Below are 21,250 nucleotides of genomic sequence, written 5' to 3'. Positions count from 1 at the left end.
CCGAGCACAGCCAGAAGAGGACTAACCACTTTTCACAGCCTGGTTCCTCTTTATGTCACTTCCTAGGTTCTGGCCTTTCTAGGGAGTTTTTCCCAGCCACCGTGCTTCTACATCTGCATTGCTTGCTCTTTAGGGTTTCAGGCTGGGTTTCTGTATAAGCACTTTGTGACATCGGCTGATGTAAAAATGACTTTATAAATAAATGTGATTGGTTGAAAGCCTACAGTAGAGTGAAATAGGTAAACAGTCCCTTCCAAAGACCAGGCAATTGATCAGTCAGTGGACCTTTCAATGCAGTTTAATTGTCAGGAATAGACAGCATATCAAGCATTCAGCAGAACAGAAATAGGCTTCCTGTGGTCACTACTGGAATATACTCCTTCAGTCCTACACCACACATTGTAAAGGTCAATGGGTATAAATGCACATTACCATATGAGGTCACAGGGACAGAACTCAATGTGTAACACATTTAGCTAATGAATCCTGGCAGACAAAGTTCAGTTGTTATGACTGCAGAGACCAAAGTACAGCAAGTATCACCTAATCGAATAAGATATTTTCAAGAGCTTCCTGATAGATATTCAACCGACTCTTACATCAATGAACAAACTAACAGATGGAAACGCAGAACTATAACAAATTGATTCAATATTTGATCCTAAACATTTTTTGGCTGGTACGAGCGAGGCTACATTTATCCGGTCTAACCTCTGCAATGCCCTTGTGATAATTGTCTCAATATCTGATCTGAAGAGAGAAATACATCCTGCCGGCCTCCTACAAGAACACAGCTGACATCTCATGCTTTCTCTCTATATACTGATTGGCTCAAAAACTGTAAATTAATTAATTAACTAAAAAAAATATGTCCCTAATCAACTCGTACAGTAGACGAGATGGGTTATGCCGTGTGAGATTTAGCAGACACAAGTAGAGAATATTATGTTGGTTATTCACGGATCAAGCTTGTTATCACTCCCTCTCTCTGTGTTTGTTGATGTGGGCAGCGTCTGATTGATAAAACAGTGATACACACTCACGTCGTTAACGTTATCCCCAGCGCGATCTTTTCCCAACATAATCACAAATAGTGTGGCCCACACACACACACACACACACACACACACACACACACACACACACACACACACACACACACACACACACACACACACACACACACACACACACACACACAGCTTTGATTCCAGACGGCAGTATGTTTTGAAAGACTTGACACTGACAGCTACCTGAACGGGTCGCTAGCAGTAAACTTGTCAACGTGTAGACTGTGATATTAAGCAACACAGCCTCGCTATCCGCACAGCTCTGCAGCGAACATGCCCACCGCATGAGAAAGCAAGTTCCACCGTCTTCGCATGACACTCTCTCTCGTTTCGTTGACTAGACAACCCATCTCTAGCGGTTACCGTGGTTCGCTTACCTCTTTTAATGGCCTCGTCATACGAAAGGAAACCTATCCTTGACTCCTTTGCACCCATGTTGCCCTCATTTCACTAAGATGTGAGAAAATAAAATGTGGAGTGTATGAACGGCGCCTGTTGCCGTTGTCCGTTTCTTGCGAAATCCGTTACCAGCGATGTGTCTTGCTGTGTTTTCAACGAGCGACGCCTCTCGTCACCTCCGCCCCTCTCGTCGCGTCGCCTCTGTCTCTCTCGTCACCTCCGCCCCTCTCGTCGCGTCGCCTCTGTCTCTCTCGTCGCCTCCGCCTCCATGCTGGCTATGATCACATGATCGGGATTCCTCGTGTCACTTGATTGGTTGACATGAAATGGTTGCGCAGATATGTCTTTTTACGGTCTACGCGCATGAGATAAGCAATCAAATACAGCCAGCTTTCAGATGCTGTTACTATTATGTAGCGCTTTACCCCAATGTAAAAAATTTTTTTGCAGCGCTATATTGCCAAATTGTTTCACACAATAATACCGTTTGGGGTCTGTCTTGTCCCACTTTAACCTACAATGTTACCATTTTGTAAAACTGTCAAAGCTGTCCTTGTCTCTGGCTCCCCCTTGTGGATATAGTTGAAAAGGTTTCATCATAAAGTTGGCCGTATATGCATTGCATAAGGTAACGCTTGTCTCGTCTACTAAAAAGTTAAAGTTATTTGTCTAACAATTGGTCAAATAATACTGTACCACGTTGCATTGGATAAACTCGTTTTTTTGCTATTAGAATTAATAACTTCTCTAGTATGTGCTGTATGCATGCTTGTGTATGTGTAATTAAACATGATTATCTACAATATCTAATCACTTGCATAGATCAGCAATACTCAAGAATGTTGACACCAAAACAAGATTAACAAACATATATTTTTTTAAAGTATACTACGAATGTAGTTCGAAGAGTTAGCAAAGGTAACTTTGGCCAACTCTTGAGTTCAACAACGGGATAACCGGTAGTACGAAAGTGGCTTGCCTTTAATTTGTCAAATGAATTTCTATAGCAACGAATCATTCAGATCTGACCTGCTCCGAGGCAGGCTAACTACATTTATCCGGAATAAAGTGTCCAAACCGCGTGTTGAGGACGCAATAAATCAGATTCTCTCTCGCAAAGACTGCATGATCATCCACCTCGTTTGATAACATATTTCATTAATCAAACGTGTTTGTGTGTTGAATTACCTATCACATTGAAACATTTAGTAATGAAAAATGCATTTAATATAATTATTGTATCGATAGGAGTGGGGAAATAGGTGGTCTTGCATTGATAACTACACCAAAGCAATCACATGAAGACATCACTTCTAAAAGTCTACGAAACATAATAGTCTGATGAATTTGCAAGACAATTTGTCTTTCTTATTGATTTCGGGAAATGAAAATGTGTCACAGTTTCGCCCATGGATTGATGTTTAAGCTTTGCCTCAATGAAGAGTTCTGCGTTCGACTGGCCACGTGTAATATGCACACGCAGTTACAACCCTGCTAGACTGACTAGCCACGTGTAATATGCACACGCAGTTACAACCCTGCTAGACTGACTAGCCACGTGTAATATGCACACGCAGTTACAACCCTGCTAGACTGACTAGCCACGTGTAATATGCACACGCAGTTACAACCCTGCTAGACTGACTAGCCACGTGTAATATGCACACGCAGTTACAACCCTGCTAGACTGACTAGCCACGTGTAATATGCACACGCAGTTACAACCCTGCTAGACTGACTAGCCACGTGTAATATGCACACGCAGTTACAACCCTGCTAGACTGACTAGCCACGTGTAATATGCACACGCAGTTACAACCCTGCTAGACTGACTGGCCACGTGTAATATGCACACGCAGTTACAACCCTGCTAGACTGACTAGCCACGTGTAATATGCACACGCAGTTACAACCCTGCTAGACTGACTAGCCACGTGTAATATGCACACGCAGTTACAACCCTGCTAGACTGACTAGCCACGTGTAATATGCACACGCAGTTACAACCCTGCTAGACTGACTAGCCACGTGTAATATGCACACGCAGTTACAACCCTGCTAGACTGACTGGCCACGTGTAATATGCACACGCAGTTACAACCCTGCTAGACTGACTGGCCACGTGTAATATGCACACGCAGTTACAACCCTGCTAGACTGACTGGCCACGTGTAATATGCACACGCAGTTACAACCCTGCTAGACTGACTAGACACGTGTAATATGCACACGCAGTTACAACCCTGCTAGACTGACTAGACACGTGTAATATGCACACGCAGTTACAAGCCTGCTAGACTGACTAGCCACGTGTAATATGCACACGCAGTTACAACCCTAGATTGACTAGCCACGTGTAATATGCACACGCAGTTACAACCCTGCTAGACTGACTGGCCGTGTAATATGCACACGCAGTTACAACCCTGCTAGATTGACTGGCCACTGATGCACACGCAGTTACAACCCTGCTAGACTGACCCACTGTAGTAGTACAGATGAACCCTGCTAGATTGACTGGAATATGACACGAGTTACAACCCTGCTAGACTGACTAGCTGTAATATGCACACGCAAAACCCTGCTAGACTGACTTGCCACTTGCTTTGTAGTATATGCACACGCAGTTACATTTCCCATCTGGACTGACTGGGGACGTCATAATATGCACACGCAGTTACAACCCTGCTAGACTGACTTTATATGCACACGCAGTTTACCCTGCTAGACTGACTGGCCAGTTAAGAACAAATTACAATTTTCAGACTGACATCCTAGGAACAGTGGCAGTTACACCCTGGGTCCTGGCCCTGTTCAGTGCACACGCAGTTACAACCCGACAGATTTTTACTTTGTCACACGCAGTTACAACCCTGCAGACCTAGCCACGTGTAATATGCACACGCAGTTCCAACCCTGCTAGACTAACCACGTGTAATATGCACACGCAGTTACAAGCCTGCTAGACTGACCAGCCACAATAATGGCATGCAAAACATCAAACACATGGAAACCATTGCACTCTAACCACTCTCCTGCCGCCCTCTACACTTAACCACTAGGCTACCCTGCCTCCGGTACACTCTAACCACTAGGCTTCCCAATTTAGCTGCTACACTCTAACCACTAGGCTACCCTGTGTTTCTAACCACTAGGCATGGAACCTCTACACTCTTGCTACCCTGCCGACTTCTGACTCTAACCACTGGATCCTGGACCTCCTACGGGCTCTAACCACTAGGCTACCCTGTGAGCCCCTACACTCCAACCACTAGGCTACCCTGCCGCTATGCTGACCCTCTAACCACTAGGCTACCCTGCCTCCTCACACTCTAACCACTAGGCTTCCCTGCCGTTCACCTAACCACTAGGCTACCCTGCCGCCTCTACACTCTAACCACTAGGCTACCCTGCCACCTCTACACTCTAACCACTAGGCTACCCTGCCGATCTACACCTAACCACTAGGCTACCCTGCCGTCTACACTCTAACCACTAGGCTACCCTGCCAGGACACTCTAACCACTAGGCTACCCTGCCGCCTCTACACTCTAACCACTAGGCTACCCTGCCGCCTCTACACTCTAACCACTAGGCTAAATGGCCTCTACACTCTAACCACTAGGCTACCCTGCCGCCTCTACACTCTAACCACTAGGCTAGTGGAGCCGATTACCCTACACTCTAACCACTAGGCCTGTCCTCAAGCCGGTCCTCCCCAATTTAGCTGCCACCAAACCTCTCGTGTTTCCAATACATGGAAAATTACACTGTTGTCACTTGACTTCTGACTCTGTAACTGGATCCTGGACCTCCTGACGGGCTGCCCCCAAGTAGTGAGGGTAGACAACAACATACTCGCTATGCTGACCCTCAACACTGGGTCCCCCTCAGGGGTGCGTGCTTAGTCCCCTTCTGTTCACCCACGACTGCTTAGCCGTGCACGACTCCAAGACCATCATTAAGTTTACCGAAGACACAACGATGATGAGACAGCCTATAAGGGAGGAGGTCAGAGACCTGGCAGTGTGTTGCCAGGACAACAACCTCTCCCTCAACGTCAGCAAGACAAAGAAGGATTACAGAACTACAGGAAATGGAGGGCCAAGCATGTCCTTATCCACATTGACGTAGTTGTAGTGGAGCTGGTTTATTATCTAGTTCCTTGGGTGTCCACATCACTCACTTTTCATACCTAGGTAGATATTAAATATAGGTAGGGATAAGGTAGATCCCTACCTATATGTAGGGATAGTTAGGTAACTATCCCTACCTATATGTAGGGATAAAGTGACTAGGCAGCAGGATAGATAATAAACAGTTCCCTTCCTATGATTCAATAAATAGTTAACCAATAGCTACACGGACTATCTGCATTGCCCCTATATTTACATTTCTCTTTTGACTCATTCCCTACCTATATTTACATATCTACCTCAACTATCCCTACCTATATTTACATATCTACCTCAACTATCCCTACCTATATGTACATATCTACCTCAACTATCCCTACCTATATCTACATATCTACCTCAACTATCCCTACCTATATTTACATATCTACCTCAACTATCCCTACCTATATCTACATATCTACCTCAACTATCCCTACCTATATTTACATATCTACCTCAACTATCCCTACCTATATGTACATATCTACCTCAACTATCCCTACCTATATGTACATATCTACCTCAACTATCCCTACCTATATGTACATATCTACCTCAACTATCCCTACCTATATGTACATATCTACCTCAACTATCCCTACCTATATGTACATATCTACCTCAACTATCCCTACCTGTATGTACAGTTTAAGTCAGAAGTTTACATACACCTTAGCCAAATACATTTAAACTCAGTTTTTCACAATTCCTGACATTCAATCCGAGTAAAAATGTCCTGTCTTATGTCAGTTAGGATCACCACTTTATTTTATGAAGGTGAAATGTCAGAATAGTAGTAGACAGAATGATTTATTTTAGCTTTTATTTCTTTCATCACATTCCCAGTGTGTCAGAAGTTTACATACACTCAATTAGTATTTGATAGCATTGCCTTGAAATTGTTTAACTTGGGTCAAATGTTTCGGGTAGCCTTCCACAATCTTCCCACAATAAGTTGGATGAATTTTGGCCCATTCCTCCTGACAGAGCTGGTGTCACTGAGTCAGGTTTGTAGGCCTCCTTGCTCGCACATGCTTTTTCAGTTCTGCGCACATATTTTCTATAGGATTGAGGTCAGGGCTTTGTGATAGCCACTCCAATACCTTGACTTTGTTGTGCTTAAGACATTTTGCCACAACATTGGAAGTATGCTTGGGGTCATTGTCCATTTGGAAGACCCATTTGCGACCAAGCTTTAACTTCCTGACTGATGTCTTGAGATGTTGCTTCAATATATCCACACAATTTTCTCTGCCTCATGATGCCATCTATTTTGTGCACCAGTCCCTCCTGCAGCAAAGCACCCCCACAACATGATGCTGCCATTAGGGCCAAACAGTTCTATTTTGTTTCATCAGACCAGAAGACATTTCTCCAAAAAGTATGATCTTTGTCGCCATGTGCTGTTGCAAACCGTAGTTTGGCATTTTTATGAGCAGTGGCTTCTTCCTTGCTGAGCGGCCTTTCAGGTTATGTTGATATAGGACTCGTTTTACTGTGGATATAGATACTTATGTACCTGTTTCCTCCAGCATCTTCACAAGGTCCTTTGCTGTTGTTCTGGGATTTATTTGCACTTTTCACACCAAAGTACGTTCATCTCTAAGAGACAGAACGCGTCTCCTTCCTGAGCGGTATGACGACTGTGTGGTCCCATGGTGTTTATACTTGCGTACTATTGCTTGTACAGATGAACGTGGTACCTTCAGGATGAACCAGACTTGGTACCTCCCAAGGATGAACCAGACTTGTGAAGGTCTACAATATGTTTTCTGAGGTCTTGGCTGATATCTTTTGATTTTCCCATGATGTCAAGCAAAGAGGAACTGAGTTTGAAGGTAGGCCTTGAAATACATCCAAAGGTACACCTCCAATTGACTCAAATTATGTCAATTAGCCTATCAGAAGCTTCTAAAGCCATGGCATCATTTTCTGGAATTGTCCAAGCTGTTTAAAGGCAAAGTCAACTTAGTGTATGTAAACATCTGACTCCCTGGAATTGTGATACAGTGAATTATAAGTGAAAGAATCTGTCTGTAAACAATTGTTGGAAAAATGACTTGTGTCATGCACAAAGTAGATGTCCTAACCAACTTGCCAAAACTATAGTTTGTTAACAAGAAATTTGTGGAGTGGTTGAAAAACTAGTTTTAATCACTCCAACTTAAGTGTATGTAAACTTCCGACTTCAACTGTACATATCTACCTCAACTATCCCTACCTATATGTACATATCTACCTTAACTACCTCGTACCCCTGCACATGGACTCAAGATGTCAGTATATGTGTCATGTCATATTTATGACCATTTATGACCATTACGTACAGTTCAAAGGTTTTATCGTTTTGTGAACTATGATTGTCCCGGCCTTGTTCAGAGATGTAGCCTTGGCCTAGATTTGTAATCTCCAGACATCCTCTCTGAAACATTCTCTAATCAGTCTCACAGGTGAGGTTCATTCCAATGTTTTCAGTCTCCACTGTTCTATCAGAGTCCTCTTCCTCCCTTTCATTAGAGTCCTCTTCCTCCCTTTCATTAGAGTCCTCTTCCTCCCTTTCATCAGAGTCCTCTTCCTCCCTTTCATCAGTCCTCTTCCTCCCTTTCATTAGAGTCCTCTTCCTCCCTTTCATCAGAGTCCTCTTCCTCCCTTTCATCAGAGTCCTCTTCCTCCCTTTCATAAGAGTCCTCTTCCTCCCTTTCATCAGAGTCCTCTTCCTCCCTTTCATTCTCTTCCCTTTCATTAGAGTCCTCTTCCTCCCTTTCATTAGAGTCCTCTTCCTCCCTTTCATCAGAGTCCTCTTCCTCCCTTTCATCAGAGTCCTCTTCCTCCCTTTCATCAGAGTCCTCTTCCTCCCTTTCATCAGTGCTCCTCCTCCCTTTGTCAAAGTCCTCCTCATCTCTTTCATCCGAGTCCACCTTCTCCCTTTTCATTTAACTCTGTCGATGAGTCCCTCTCCTTCTCTCCTATTGGTCCTCTGTCTTCCTCTCTCCATCTCTCCCTGGACTATTGGTCCTCTGTCTTCCTCTCTCCATCTCTCCCTGGATTGGTCCTCTGTCTTCCTCTCTCCATCTCCCTGGACTATTGGTCCCTCTTCCTCCCCTTTCTCCATCTCTCCCTCATTGGTCCTCTGTCTTCCTCTCTCCTCCTCCCTGGACTATTGGTCCTCTGTCCATCTCTCCCTGGAATTGGTCCTCTGTCTTCCTCTCTCTCCATCTCTCCCTGGACATTGGTCCTCTGTCTTCTCTTTCCATCCCTGGACTATTGGTCCTCTGTCTTCCTCTCTCTCCATCTCTCCCTGGACTATTGGTCCTCTGTCTTCCTCTCTCTCCATCTCTCCCTGGACTATTGGTCCTCTGTCTTCCTCTCTCCATCTCTCCCTGGACTATTGGTCCTCTGTCTTCCTCTCTCTCCATCTCTCCCTGGACTATTGGTCCTCTGTCTTCCTCTCTCCATCTCTCCCTGGACTATTGGTCCTCTGTCTTCCTCTCTCTCCATCTCTCCCTGGACTATTGGTCCTCTGTCTTCCTCTCTCCATCTCTCCCTGGACTATTGGTCCTCTGTCTTCCTCTCTCCATCTCTCCCTGGACTATTGGTCCTCTGTCTTCCTCTCTCCATCTCTCCCTGGACTATTGGTCCTCTGTCTTCCTCTCTCCATCTCTCCCTGGACTATTGGTCCTCTGTCTCTCCATCTCTCCCTGGACTATTGGTCCTCTGTCTTCCTCTCCATCTCCATCTCTCCCCTATTGGTCCTCTGTCTTCCCTCTCTCCATCTCTCCCTGGACTATTGGTCCTCTGTCTTCCTCTCTCCATCTCTCCCTGGACTATTGGTCCTGGACTGTCTTCCTCTCTCCATCTCTCCCTGGACTATTGGTCCTCTGTCTTCCTCTCTCCATCTCTCCCTGGACTATTGGTCCTCTGTCTTCCTCTCTCCATCTCTCCCTGGACTATTGGTCCTCTGTCTTCCTCTCTCCATCTCTCCCTGGACTATTGGTCCTCTGTCTTCTCTCTCTCCATCTCTCCCTGGACTATTGGTCCTCTGTCTTCCCTCTCTCCATCTCTCCCTGGACTATTGGTCCTCTGTCTTCCTCTCTCCATCTCTCCCTGGACTATTGGTCCTCTGTCTTCCTCTCTCTCCATCTCTCCCTGGACTATTGGTCCTCTGTCTTCCTCTCTCCATCTCTCCCTGGACTATTGGTCCTCTGTCTTCCTCTCTCCATCTCTCCCTGGACTATTGGTCCTCTGTCTCCCTCTCTCCATCTCTCCCTGGACTATTGGTCCTCTGTCTTCCTCTCTCCATCTCTCCCTGGACTATTGGTCCTCTGTCTCCCTCTCTCCCTGGACTATTGGTCCTCTGTCTTCCTCTCTCCATCTCTCCCTGGACTATTGGTCCTCTGTCTTCCTCTCTCTCCATCTCTCCCTGGACTATTGGTCCTCTGTCTTCCTCTCTCCATCTCTCCCTGGACTATTGGTCCTCTGTCTTCCTCTCTCCATCCGTCTTCCTCCTCTCCTTCACTCTCTTCCTCCACTGGATCCCAGTCTTCCTCTCTCTTCCTCCACTGGACCCCAGTCTTCCTCTCTTCCTCCACTGGACCCCAGTCTTCCAATCCCTTCCTCCACTGGACCACAGTCTTCCTCCTCTCTTTCCTTCACTGGACCATCCATCTCTATTTCAGCCCCTTCCTCATATTCCTCCTCTCTTCCGTTGGTTTAGCAGTAGGAGGGTGTCGGAGGCAGCAGTAGGAGGGGGTCGGAGGCAGCAATAGGAGGGTGTCGGAGGCAGCAGTAGGAGGGGGTCGGAGGTAGCAATAGGAGGGTGTCGGAGGTAGCAATAGGAGGGTGTCGGAGGCAGCAGTAGGAGGGGGTCGGAGGTAGGAGGTCGGAGGCAGCAGTAGGAGGGGGAGGGTGTCGGAGGCAGCAGTAGGAGGGGGTCAGGGGTCGGAGGTGTTGCAATCGGACGAGGGTGTCGGAGGCAGCAGTCGGAGGAGGGGGGAGGGTCACGAGGGTGTCGGAGGTAGCAATACGAGGGTGTCGGAGGCAGCAATAGGAGGGTGTCGGAGGCAGCAGGAACCACCTGTTGCAGTATTGGTGGTGGTATAAAGCCATGGTGTCTTCCTGGACAACTCATCATACAACATATGAAAAAGCCTTCATATTCTCCAACGAGGTACTACTCAAGGTTAAAAAAACAGGAATGCATATGATTTGGCCTCAGCTTGCATTTTCTTTACAATTTGCTTTCTGATAGAACAAACAACCCGAAATGAATAATTAATGTATGTGTTATATTAAACATAGAGGAGGGAGTAAAATGTAGGCAAGCAATAACCATTTCAAAACAACTAGTCGAATAAGACATGGGATAGATGACGAATTTTGGCAAATAGATTTATTTATGGACTAATACACTTCAAACAAATAGCCAACCCGAAAACTGCAGACATTACTACTGCTTCCCCGCGATCAAATCGACATAAATTAAATTAAACGCAGCCTAACATGATCAGAAATATCAACTAGCAATCGAGTCACAGCAATGAAGCATTGAGTGTCGCGCTAAAATGACATGTACTTTAACGCCATAGAGCCTGATTCAATTCTATTTATCTACCTCCCTGGGCTTGAAGTAATTCCTGGTCGAGGAAGGAAGGTTGCTCCGTGTTTAAAATGTTTGAACAAAAGCCTCCATATTCAGTACCGCCCCTCAGCTAGATCAACCAAGCAAAAGGGCCAATAGAATCGAACCATCCAACGTGCGCTGCCACGACACCAGCCCATCCTCCTTTTCTTTCAACGTTGTGAAATTCGCATGCGTTCTCGATAACATCTCAATTAAAGCTTAGAGATAGCTGTTTATATTTTTGGCGTATCTTTCCTTTGATTCAATATGGGTATTCTTCGTATATTAGAAATTATATTTGTCTTTTATTTTGCTTCTCACATTCCTATTACATTATTCATTGATCTTCAAGCGTTGCTGCCTGCAGAGATGTATCCTCAACAGGTAACGTTGACGTTAAGTTTGACATGTTTAATTGACTTGTGTGTATTAGTAGGTCCTTGAAGGAAAGGTTGTCGTGGGTGACGTCGACTGCGTCATAATCACCATATTTATTTTTGAAGTGGGATGTTGGAAATCACTTGTAACAACCAATGTGCCTATAGTGATGCAACATTGAGTGTTTACAAAAATATATTTTACAGCTGAAAGATGTTTTGAGATGGTATGGGGCTGAGTTCAGAGACCCCATGATGCTGGATCCCCCCACCTGGTTCAAGTCCTTCATCTTCTGCGAAGCCCTGGTTCAAACACCCTTCTTCCCCATAGCTGCATACGCCTTCCTGAAAGGTCAGATAACAATGGGTTTCGTCCCAAATGGCACCCTTTCCCCTTTAGTTCAGTACTTTGGACGAGAGCGAGCAAAACTCGCGCACTACATAGGGAATAGGGTGGCATTTGGGACGACCCATAATGTCTAGCAAACTAATGTAAAAATAAAAAAATCTGTGGTATTTGGAATAACAACATATAAGCCCATGTTGCAAAATATTTTGATTTGGCACGTTATAGTTGTGTAACTCAAGTGTGACCTCTAGCGGATGCCCATTCCTTAACACCCCTCTATCAGTTTATGTATCCCAAATGGCACCCTCTGTCCCACTACTTTTGACCAGGGCCCTGATTATAAAAGTAGTGCACTATATAGGGAATAGGACACAGACATTGTCTTTTAAAAAAAAAATGTATGACAAGGCAGGTAAGTCTGTCATAACACTGGAGGGAATCAACCTAATTCTGTTCCATCAACCATCCTCTCTTCCAGGAGGCTGCAAGTGGATCAGGACTCCGGCCATTGTGTATTCCACCCACGTAGTCACTACCCTGGTCCCTATCCTAGCCCACATCCTCTACTACCCCTTCCCCACAGAGCCCCACCCTGGCCCCCAGACCCAGAAGGAGCGTTACACCCTGGCAGCCATCTACGCTCCATACCTCCTGATTCCTCTGATGCTGCTGTTCACAATGCTCTTCAGCTCAGCTTACAACACCAACACTCAGGGAGGAAAGGGCTCAGCGAAGGCCAAGAAGATCAAATAAAGACACTCATTTCTAGCCTGAGTGCCAGTCTGTTTGTGCTATTGTCCAACTCCATTGCTGTCCTTGTCACCTGTTTGGTTTGATGGCACAAACAGATTGGCACTCGGGCTACTAAGCCACCTGTACATTCTGGAATACACTGTACTGTTACCTGGCAGTCTGTCCAGGCTATCATACCTCTTAGTCTACAGTACTCATTTTCATAGTGATTTTTTATTTTTATTTTTTTCCCTCAAGTGATGATTTGTCAATTGGTACATTTCAAGTCAATAAAACATCATAGGTACATTAAACATTCTTAACAATTAATATGTTTTGATCATCACAGATTAGCAATAGTCAAGAATATTGGACACCCAAGAGAATCAAAATGTGCAAATCCTTTATTCAAGTATATCTCATCTGTCGATGAAGTTGGTCCACCAAGTTGGTTTACTAACTCTTAACATGGATAAGATGAATGCAGAGGAGGATGATATTTTCTAACGTCTTGATATTTACTGTAAACATAAAATAATATACCTTTGAAATGTACTTTACTTGGGGAAAAAAAATAAAAAGTATACACTGGCCTGAAACTCCAATAAGCCACCTGAGGTTAAATGTGTTGGTGTCGTACCACAGACAAAGGTGAAATGATAAAACCGTGAACATATTCATACCTTTAGATGTAAAACAGAAGTAAGATACAAAGGGAGGGGGGGGAACAGCAAGAAATGTACTTGTTTTCAAAATCATGATGATTTTTTTTACAGTAACATGCACATACTGTACTTTGTTTTTCCACTTGTAGAAAAAGGTAATAAAACAAATCTATACAGAGTAATTATTCAGTATTAAATAGTATAAATAAATTCCTTCATATATAAATAGCTTTCGACCCCATTTGGTTGACTGGCATACTGTAGTGTTGTCACACCTTTCACATCTATAGAGCCTCAGGTTTGAACTATATTCAAGCATTCCAACACTTAAATGCTAAAAAATAAAAATAGGGGGATTGTCACTGAGACACCTGCTAGTGAGGGACATTTGATGGTGTTATTCAGTTTAACTTTGCATGTCGTCTGTCTGTTGGTGTCTGGGCCAAACCGTGTTTTAGTTGAAACAGTTTTGGATTGCTTGTGAAGTGTAAGAGAGGTTGTGGTGTTCAGATGAGCAATTCCCGTTAACCCATAGTGTAGTGGATATCACCCATAGAAAACAACACAGGCACCCTGGAAACATGGTCACTAACACACAAACACACACTTCGGGCCTTATTTCTGCAGAATGAACTGTTCAATAAACTCATTCTGCTCAGCCTCCACTTTGGAGAGAGCGTCGTACTCAATGCGATATCTGGAATAGATTACAAACAAACAAACTTAATTAAACCCCAGTATTTAACTGACTGACTGACTTTAAGGTCAACCACTGAGAATGAGACACTAACTAAATAGATTTCCACATCGTTATTGATTTCACAAAGAGACTTGACCTCAGTCACACATTTCTTGCCTAATACATTTGACCAATCACGTTTGTTTCTGCCCTCGAGGCACATTTTACCAACCAGCTGTCCTCAGTACAATATTATTTTTTAAACTAGTCAGCCTGGGTACCGGTCTGTTTCTAGTCTCTTTAATATAGCCTGGGTACCAGTCTGTTTCTAGTCTCTTTAATATAGCCTGGGTACCAGTCTGTTTCTAGTCTCTTTAACATAGCCTGGGTGCCAGTCTGTTTCTAGTCTCTTTAATATAGCCTGGGTACCAGTCTGTTTCTAGTCTCTTTAATATAGCCTGGGTACCAGTCTGTTTCTAGTCTCTTTAACATAGCCTGGGTACCAGTCTGTTTCTAGTCTCTTTAACATAGCCTGGGTGCCAGTCTGTTTCTAGTCTCTTTGACATAGCCTGGGTGCCAGTCTGTTTCTATTCTCTTTAATATAGCCTGGGTGCCGGTCTGTTTCTAGTCTCTTTAATATAGCCTGGGTACCGGTCTGTTTCTAGTCTCTTTAACATAGCCTGGGTGCCAGTCTGTTTCTAGTCTCTTTGACATAGCCTGGGTGCCAGTCTGTTTCTAGTCTCTTTAATATAGCCTGGATGCCAGTCTGTTTCTAGTCTCTTTAATATAGCCTGGGTGCCAGTCTGTTTCTAGTCTCTTTAATATAGCCTGGGTGCCAGTCTGTTTCTAGTCTCTTTAATATAGCCTGGATGCCAGTCTGTTTCTAGTCTCTTTAATATAGCCTGGATGCCAGTCTGTTTCTAGTCTCTAATATAGTCTGCTTGTCTATAGCCTGGGTGCCAGTCTGGTCTCTTTAATACAGTCTGTTTCTAGTCTGTTGCCAGTCTGTTTCTAGTCTCTTTAATATAGCCTGGTTACCAGTCTGTTTCTAGTCTCTTTAATATAGCCTGGGTGCCAGTCTGTTTCTAGTCTCTAATATAGCCTGGGTGCCAGTCTGTTTCTAGTCTCTTTAATATAGCCTGGGTACCAGTCTGTTTCTAGTCTCTTTAATATAGCCTGGGTACCAGTCTGTTTCTAGTCTCTTTAATATAGCCTGGGTGCCAGTCTCTTTCTGCGCTCTTGCCAACTCCTTATGGAATTGTCCTCCCAAACATGTTTGGCTTGACAATGGATTGGGCAAAAGCACAAACAGATCTGGGACCAGGCTAGCGAGATCCGATCTGGGACCAGGCTAGCGAGATCCGATCTGGGACCAGGCTAGCGAGATCCGATCTGGGACCAGGCTACAAGTCTTCTTACCTCTCCAGCTGCATCTTCTTCTCTGCTATCAGGGCCTGGAGCTGCTGTTGCTGGGCTTCCCTCTGCTTGGCCACAGACTTCAACAGGTTCCTGGCTCCAATCGCCTGGGAGAAGGAGGGCAGTGCAGCAGCATGTCATTCACCCAGATAAGAAGCCCTCAGTCATTCCCACAGAAAAGTGCAGCAAGTGTACTCAGTGGCCTAGCTAGCTAGCAGTCAAAGTACACCGTTTTGTTTTCAACCTGAAATTGCTTGCAGAGCCAGCGGTCACGCTGATCTGACTGACACGTTAAAAACAATTGACTTTGAATGAGTGAACAAAAAGTATGGCGGCATCGGTGTGTGTCTGAGCCCTGTCAAGATGGACTAAGAAACTCACAAACCCCTTACCTTCATCTTTTCTGTCTCTGCCTCTTTCGCCAATTCATCCACCAGCTCAATGAGACCACCCACTATCTTCTGAAACTGGCCCATTTCTATGTATTGAATGAATGCACGAAAGTTAGTAACACACTATTTGGTAAATTATAGGTGTCAACAACATTTGAAGAACACAGTTTTAAGATTAAGACCGTGTGAGTGTACATCTCCACAATATTCTATGCAAGTCATGAAACTTAACACCAATGGTAGTCCAAATGGCACACTATTCCCTATATAGTGCAATAATTTTTCACAGGACACACACACATACCAACATACATACTGGGAATATGGTGCCATTTGGGACACAGAACAGAAGATAAATGGAATGCTCTTACTGTCAACAAAGTCTTCACACTCCTCCTTGAGCTCCCTGGTCTTCTGGTCCACCTCTGGTTCCAGCACCCGTAGCTTGTTGAGCTCATCAAAATGAAGACCAGCTTCACCCAACTGGTCTTTCGCCATGGCCACAAGGCCTGTCTCCAAGAGCTGGGTTATAGATGGGGGGGGGGGCTGAAAAACACAGCATTAATTTGGGGCGGCAGGTTAGCCTAGTGGTTAGAGCGTTGGACTAGTAACCGAAAGGTTGCAAGTTCGAATCCCCGAGCTGACAAGGTACAAATCTGTCGTTCTGCCCCTGAACAGGCAGTTAACCCACTGTTCCTAGGCCGTCATTGAAAATACAAATTTGTTCTTAACTGACTTGCCTGGTTAAATAAAGGTAAAATTAAATAAAAAAATACCATGAGATGCCCTGGATATACAGATGCTTTAAAATATATATTATTCAACCTTTATTTATCCAGCATCTCAAGTGGCTTCCTTTCCTTATCTGCATTTGGTTCTAAAAGGGAGGAATAGGTGAAAGACAACTTGTGGGCTTGTATTATTTTAGTCATGTCTGTCACATTAGTATAGCAACGGGCATTCCCCGCCTACCCGAGGGTCTGTCTTTTTCAGCCATCTATTCCCTGTGTTAGGAGTGCTAAAATACACTTGAATCTCGCTGTATCAATTGCTTTCATTTTACCCCTGTGGCTCTTTATTTATTAACACTCTTGCTTGTGCCTGTCGTCCCCCCCCCCTTAACATTACGACCACGTAAATGTTTTTAATGACCCGTCAAACACACCCCCGGGAATGGGTGAAATGGGCTCAATGGAATATATTGTCTTTCCTTTGATTCTATAAGAACGCTAACATGCTAACTACACCGCTCGCGTTACGCCCTCATTGGTTTTTAGGAGCATATACCCACATGGGCGACTGAAAGATGAACTGGAGGTTTACTACACTCCTGTCCAGTTGGTGGTGGTAATGTACCTTAAAGTTGTTTGCCAACTGCCATATAAAGTCCAAAGAAGATGTCTGAAGGAGGAGCGATTAATAGAAATGAACTCAGTTTACCCTTTTATCAGTGGATTAATTGTCGGAGTAGATGACCTAGTGCATTTAAGGTAAAATTACAACCCAATGGTTATATCCCAGGATAAATGAGCTAGCAACAGCAAGCTAGCTAGCTAAATTGGCATGTATGTTTGTTGTGATATTTCCACCTGCGTGTCCTGATTGATTTTTGTCCATACACACCAGATGCAACATGCAGACGCACGTGCGCCCGGTCTAGACAGCATGTACGATACCAGTAAAATAAAAGTGTGGACAAATCAAAATATATTTTTAAATTCTTTAAAGTAGCCACCCTTTGCACACTCTTGGCATTCTCTCAACCAGCTTCACCTGGAATGCTTTTCCAGTCTTGGAGGAGTTCCCACATATGCTGAGCACTTGTTGGCTCCTTTTCCCCTCACTCTGCGGTCCAATTCATCCTAAACATCAATTGGATTGAGGTCGGGTGATTGTGGAAGCCAGGTCATCTGAAGCAGCATTGACTCTCCTTCTTGGGTCAAATAACCCTTACACAGCCTGGAGGTGTGTTGGGTCATTGTCCTGTTGAAAAAAACTAATTATAGTCCCACTAAGCGCAAACCAGATGGGATGGCGTATCACTGCAGAATGCTGTGGTAGACATGCTGGTTAAGTGTGCCTTGAATTCTAAATAAATCACTGACAGTGTCACCAGCCCCACAACATCACACCTCCTCCATGCTTCACGGTGGAAACCACATGCAGAGATCATCCATTAACCTACTCTGCATCTCACAAAGACATGGCAGTTGGAAGCAAAAATCTCAAATATGGAATCGAACAGATTTCTACTGGGCTGATGTCCATTGCTTCTTGGCCCAAGCAAGTCTTCTTATTGGTGTCCTTTAGTACTGGTTTTGTTGTAGTAATTCGACCATGAAGGCTTGACTGATTCACAGTCTCCTCTGAACAGTTGAATTTGAGATGTTTCTGTTACTTGAACTCTGAAGCATTTATTTGGGCTGCAATTTCTGAGGCTGTTAACTATAATGAACTTATCCTCTGCAGCAGAGGTAACTTCCTTTCCTGTGGTGGTCCTCATAAGAGCCAGTTTCATCATAGCGCTTGATGGAACTTTCAAAGTTCTTGACATTTTTCAGATTGCCTGACATTCATGTCTTAAAGTAATGATGGACTGTCGTTTCTCTTTGCTTATTTGAGCTGTTCTTGCCAAAATATGAACTTGGTCTTTTACCAAATATGGCTATCATCTGTATACCACCCCTACCTTGTCACAACATAACTGATTGGCTCAAACGCATTAAGAAGGAAAGAAATTCCACAAATTAACTTTAACAAGGCACACCTGTTAATTGAAAAGCCAAGCCACTGCCTGTTCACCCCGTTATCATCCAGAAGGCGAGGTCAGTACAGGTGCATCAAAGCTGGGACTGAGAGACAACTTCTATCTTAAGGCCATTAGACTGTTAAATAGCCATCACTAGCACAGAGAGGCTGCTGCCTACATACACAGACTTGAAATCATTGGCCACTTTAATAATGTTTACATATCTTGCATTACTCATCTGTTATGTATATACTGCATTCTATACTATTCTACTGTATCTTAGTCTATGCCGCTCTGACATTGCTCGTCCGTATATTTATATATTCTTAATTCCATTCCTTTACTTAGGTTTGTGTTTATATGTTGTGAAATTGTTAGATATTACTTGTTAGATAGCGAAATGCTTGTGATTCTAGTGCTGCACTACACTCGCAATAACATCTGCTAAACACATGTGAAATGCATTCCAGGTGACTACCTCATGACTACCTCATGAAGCTGGTTGAGAGAATGCCAAATGTGCAAAGTTGTCAAGGCAAATGGTGGCTACTTTGAAGAATCTCAAATATAAAATATTTTGATTTGTTTAACACTTTTTTTTGTTATTACATGAGTCCATGTGTTATTTCGTGGTTTTGATGTCTTCACTATTATACTACAATGTAGAAAATAGCAAAAATAAACCCTGGAATGAGTAGATGTCCAAACTTTTGACTGGTACTGTAAGTGTCGAGACGGTGCGTTAAATCACAAAAAAACATGAAACATTCATGGTAATTTAGCAAGCTACTTTGCTGTTGCTAGCTAAATTTGTCCTGGGATATAAAACACCCTTTGCAGCGCATCAAGATTTTAGCACATGGCTATGCAGATGTTTATTGACGTGCACGAGCAGTTTGGATGCAATGAAAGAATAATGTATGTGAACATTTATTTATTTTGCAACACTCGCACACAAAAAGCAAGCGGTGTGGGCTCCCGATTGGCTCAGCGTTCTGAGGCGTCACTACAGACCCTGGTTTGTTTCCAGGCTGGCCGTGATTGGGAGTCCCATAGGGTGGCGCATAATTAGCCCAGCGTCCTCCGGGTTTAGGTTTTGGCTGGGGTAGGCTGTCATTGTAAATAAGAATTTGTTCTTAACTGACTTGTCTAGTTAAATAAAGATTATGCGTGAGAACTTTGTCAGGTGACCCAAGAGCTTCCAAATATGGAGATGCAGGTTTTCCTTATCTGTCATGTTTGTGGATAACTCTCCTATGTGCACATCTTTATGGCAGTCATTTTACTTAAGGCCCTTGGAAATGACCCGCATATCTGCAGTCATAACAAAATGTACAGAGCAATATATCGATTTACACATACAAAATGTTTGTGAATAGTGAATTGCACTTGTGGATAGTGATTTAACTAGGCAAGTCAGTTAAGAACAAATTCTTATCAACAGTGACAGACTAGGAACAGTGGGTGAATTTAACTGCCTTGTTTAGGGGCAGAATGACAGATTTTTACCTTGTCAGCTCAGGATTCGACCTAGCAACCCTTCGGTTACTAGCCCAACGCTCTAACCACTAGGCTCCCTGCTGCCCCTTTGTGGATAGTGGTTTACATTTGTGGATTGGTACTTATTTGTACATATCAATGGTGATTTACATTTGTGTAAATATGACCCATTTCTATAGATCTAATTTAACTGTACAGTAATATATATATCATAATCTCTTGGTGTCTTTCCAATATCACTCCCATTTTATTTTGGAATTTTTGGAATCTTCATCCATTGTCCAACTGTTACATTTATTACAATTATTATAAAAAATAAACTTTTTACAACGATCCATGATGATGCTACATTAGTAAACTTGGGAAGTAGGAGTTGAGAAAACACTTTTTTTAAATTAAAAAGTTGAGAAAAGCCAGAATCCCGTCTTGTGTTGTGACAGACAGGGATAATGTTAGTTAGCTAAATATTGTTCACACTATTATTATTTATTTTTTAACACACACCATTTGATTCTGTGACCTTTGACTAATCACTAGCTAACCATCTGATATAATTAGTTGTTGGCACATATGCGATCACCTTTAATCTGCGCTAGCCAGCTGCTTCTTTGGCAACGTACTCTATAACTAGCTAACGTTAGCTATAATTTACAACCAGAAGGGCTCTCACTAATTAATTTACACATACATATTCTCTATAGTTACTTACCAAGACTGCTATCTAGATAGACAGCAAGCTAATTAGCTTCATCACAGCTTGTTTTGATGCCCTCATCGGACTGTCAATGTTATGGGCTAACTGGATAATAGAGGAAGAGGCTAGAAACTAGCCAGTAGCAGGGCTAGCTAGGTAGCATTAGCTAACTGGATAAGAGGAAGAGGCTAGAAACTAGCCAGTAGCAGGGCTAGCTAGGTAGCATTAGCTAACTGTTTTAGCCATCCTACTCGGTATTTCATCGTGTGCTGCTGCTTACAAACTGTACAAAAGTCAAATCATTATTGTCTACAAGTGAGAATTCAAGTCAGTCTTTCACTTACCTTAAATGTATTTCAATTTGATATCAATGTTGTGATCTAGGTGGCATAATCCACAAGGGGACCGTCTCAGAGGGGGAAACAGTTGC

The 21,250-nt window shown here is 43.6% G+C and overlaps 2 protein-coding genes across 3 annotated transcripts; one reads left to right on the top strand and one right to left on the bottom strand.

Moving 5' to 3' along the window:
- Positions 1-11,417: 11,417 nt before the first annotated feature.
- Positions 11,418-13,286, top strand: tmem97 (transmembrane protein 97). Its single transcript, XM_064985390.1, has 3 exons — positions 11,418-11,651; positions 11,852-11,996; positions 12,472-13,286. Exons 1-3 carry the CDS (start codon positions 11,535-11,537, stop codon positions 12,744-12,746), a joined length of 537 nt encoding a protein of 178 aa, XP_064841462.1. The 5' UTR covers positions 11,418-11,534; the 3' UTR covers positions 12,747-13,286.
- On the bottom strand, positions 13,112-21,248 carry LOC135553218 (intraflagellar transport protein 20 homolog). 2 transcript variants are annotated; one of them, XM_064985391.1, is made up of 5 exons: positions 21,165-21,248; positions 16,249-16,423; positions 15,878-15,963; positions 15,489-15,592; positions 13,112-14,087 (listed from the first exon to the last, which is right to left on the bottom strand). In XM_064985391.1, the coding sequence occupies exons 2-5, from the start codon at positions 16,373-16,375 to the stop codon at positions 14,006-14,008; spliced, it is 399 nt and encodes a 132-aa protein (XP_064841463.1). In that variant the 5' UTR covers positions 16,376-16,423; positions 21,165-21,248; the 3' UTR covers positions 13,112-14,005. The 2 variants fall into 2 exon arrangements, with proteins under 2 accessions (XP_064841463.1, XP_064841464.1); XM_064985392.1 differs by having other exon boundaries at positions 16,249-16,399; positions 21,165-21,247.
- Positions 21,249-21,250: the final 2 nt, after the last annotated feature.

The sequence above is a fragment of the Oncorhynchus masou genome, chromosome 13 (assembly GCF_036934945.1).
Source record: "Oncorhynchus masou masou isolate Uvic2021 chromosome 13, UVic_Omas_1.1, whole genome shotgun sequence".
Classification (NCBI taxonomy): domain Eukaryota; kingdom Metazoa; phylum Chordata; class Actinopteri; order Salmoniformes; family Salmonidae; genus Oncorhynchus; species Oncorhynchus masou.
The sequence above is the reverse complement of the archived record's forward strand: the minus strand, read 5'-3'. Positions and strand labels throughout refer to the sequence as shown.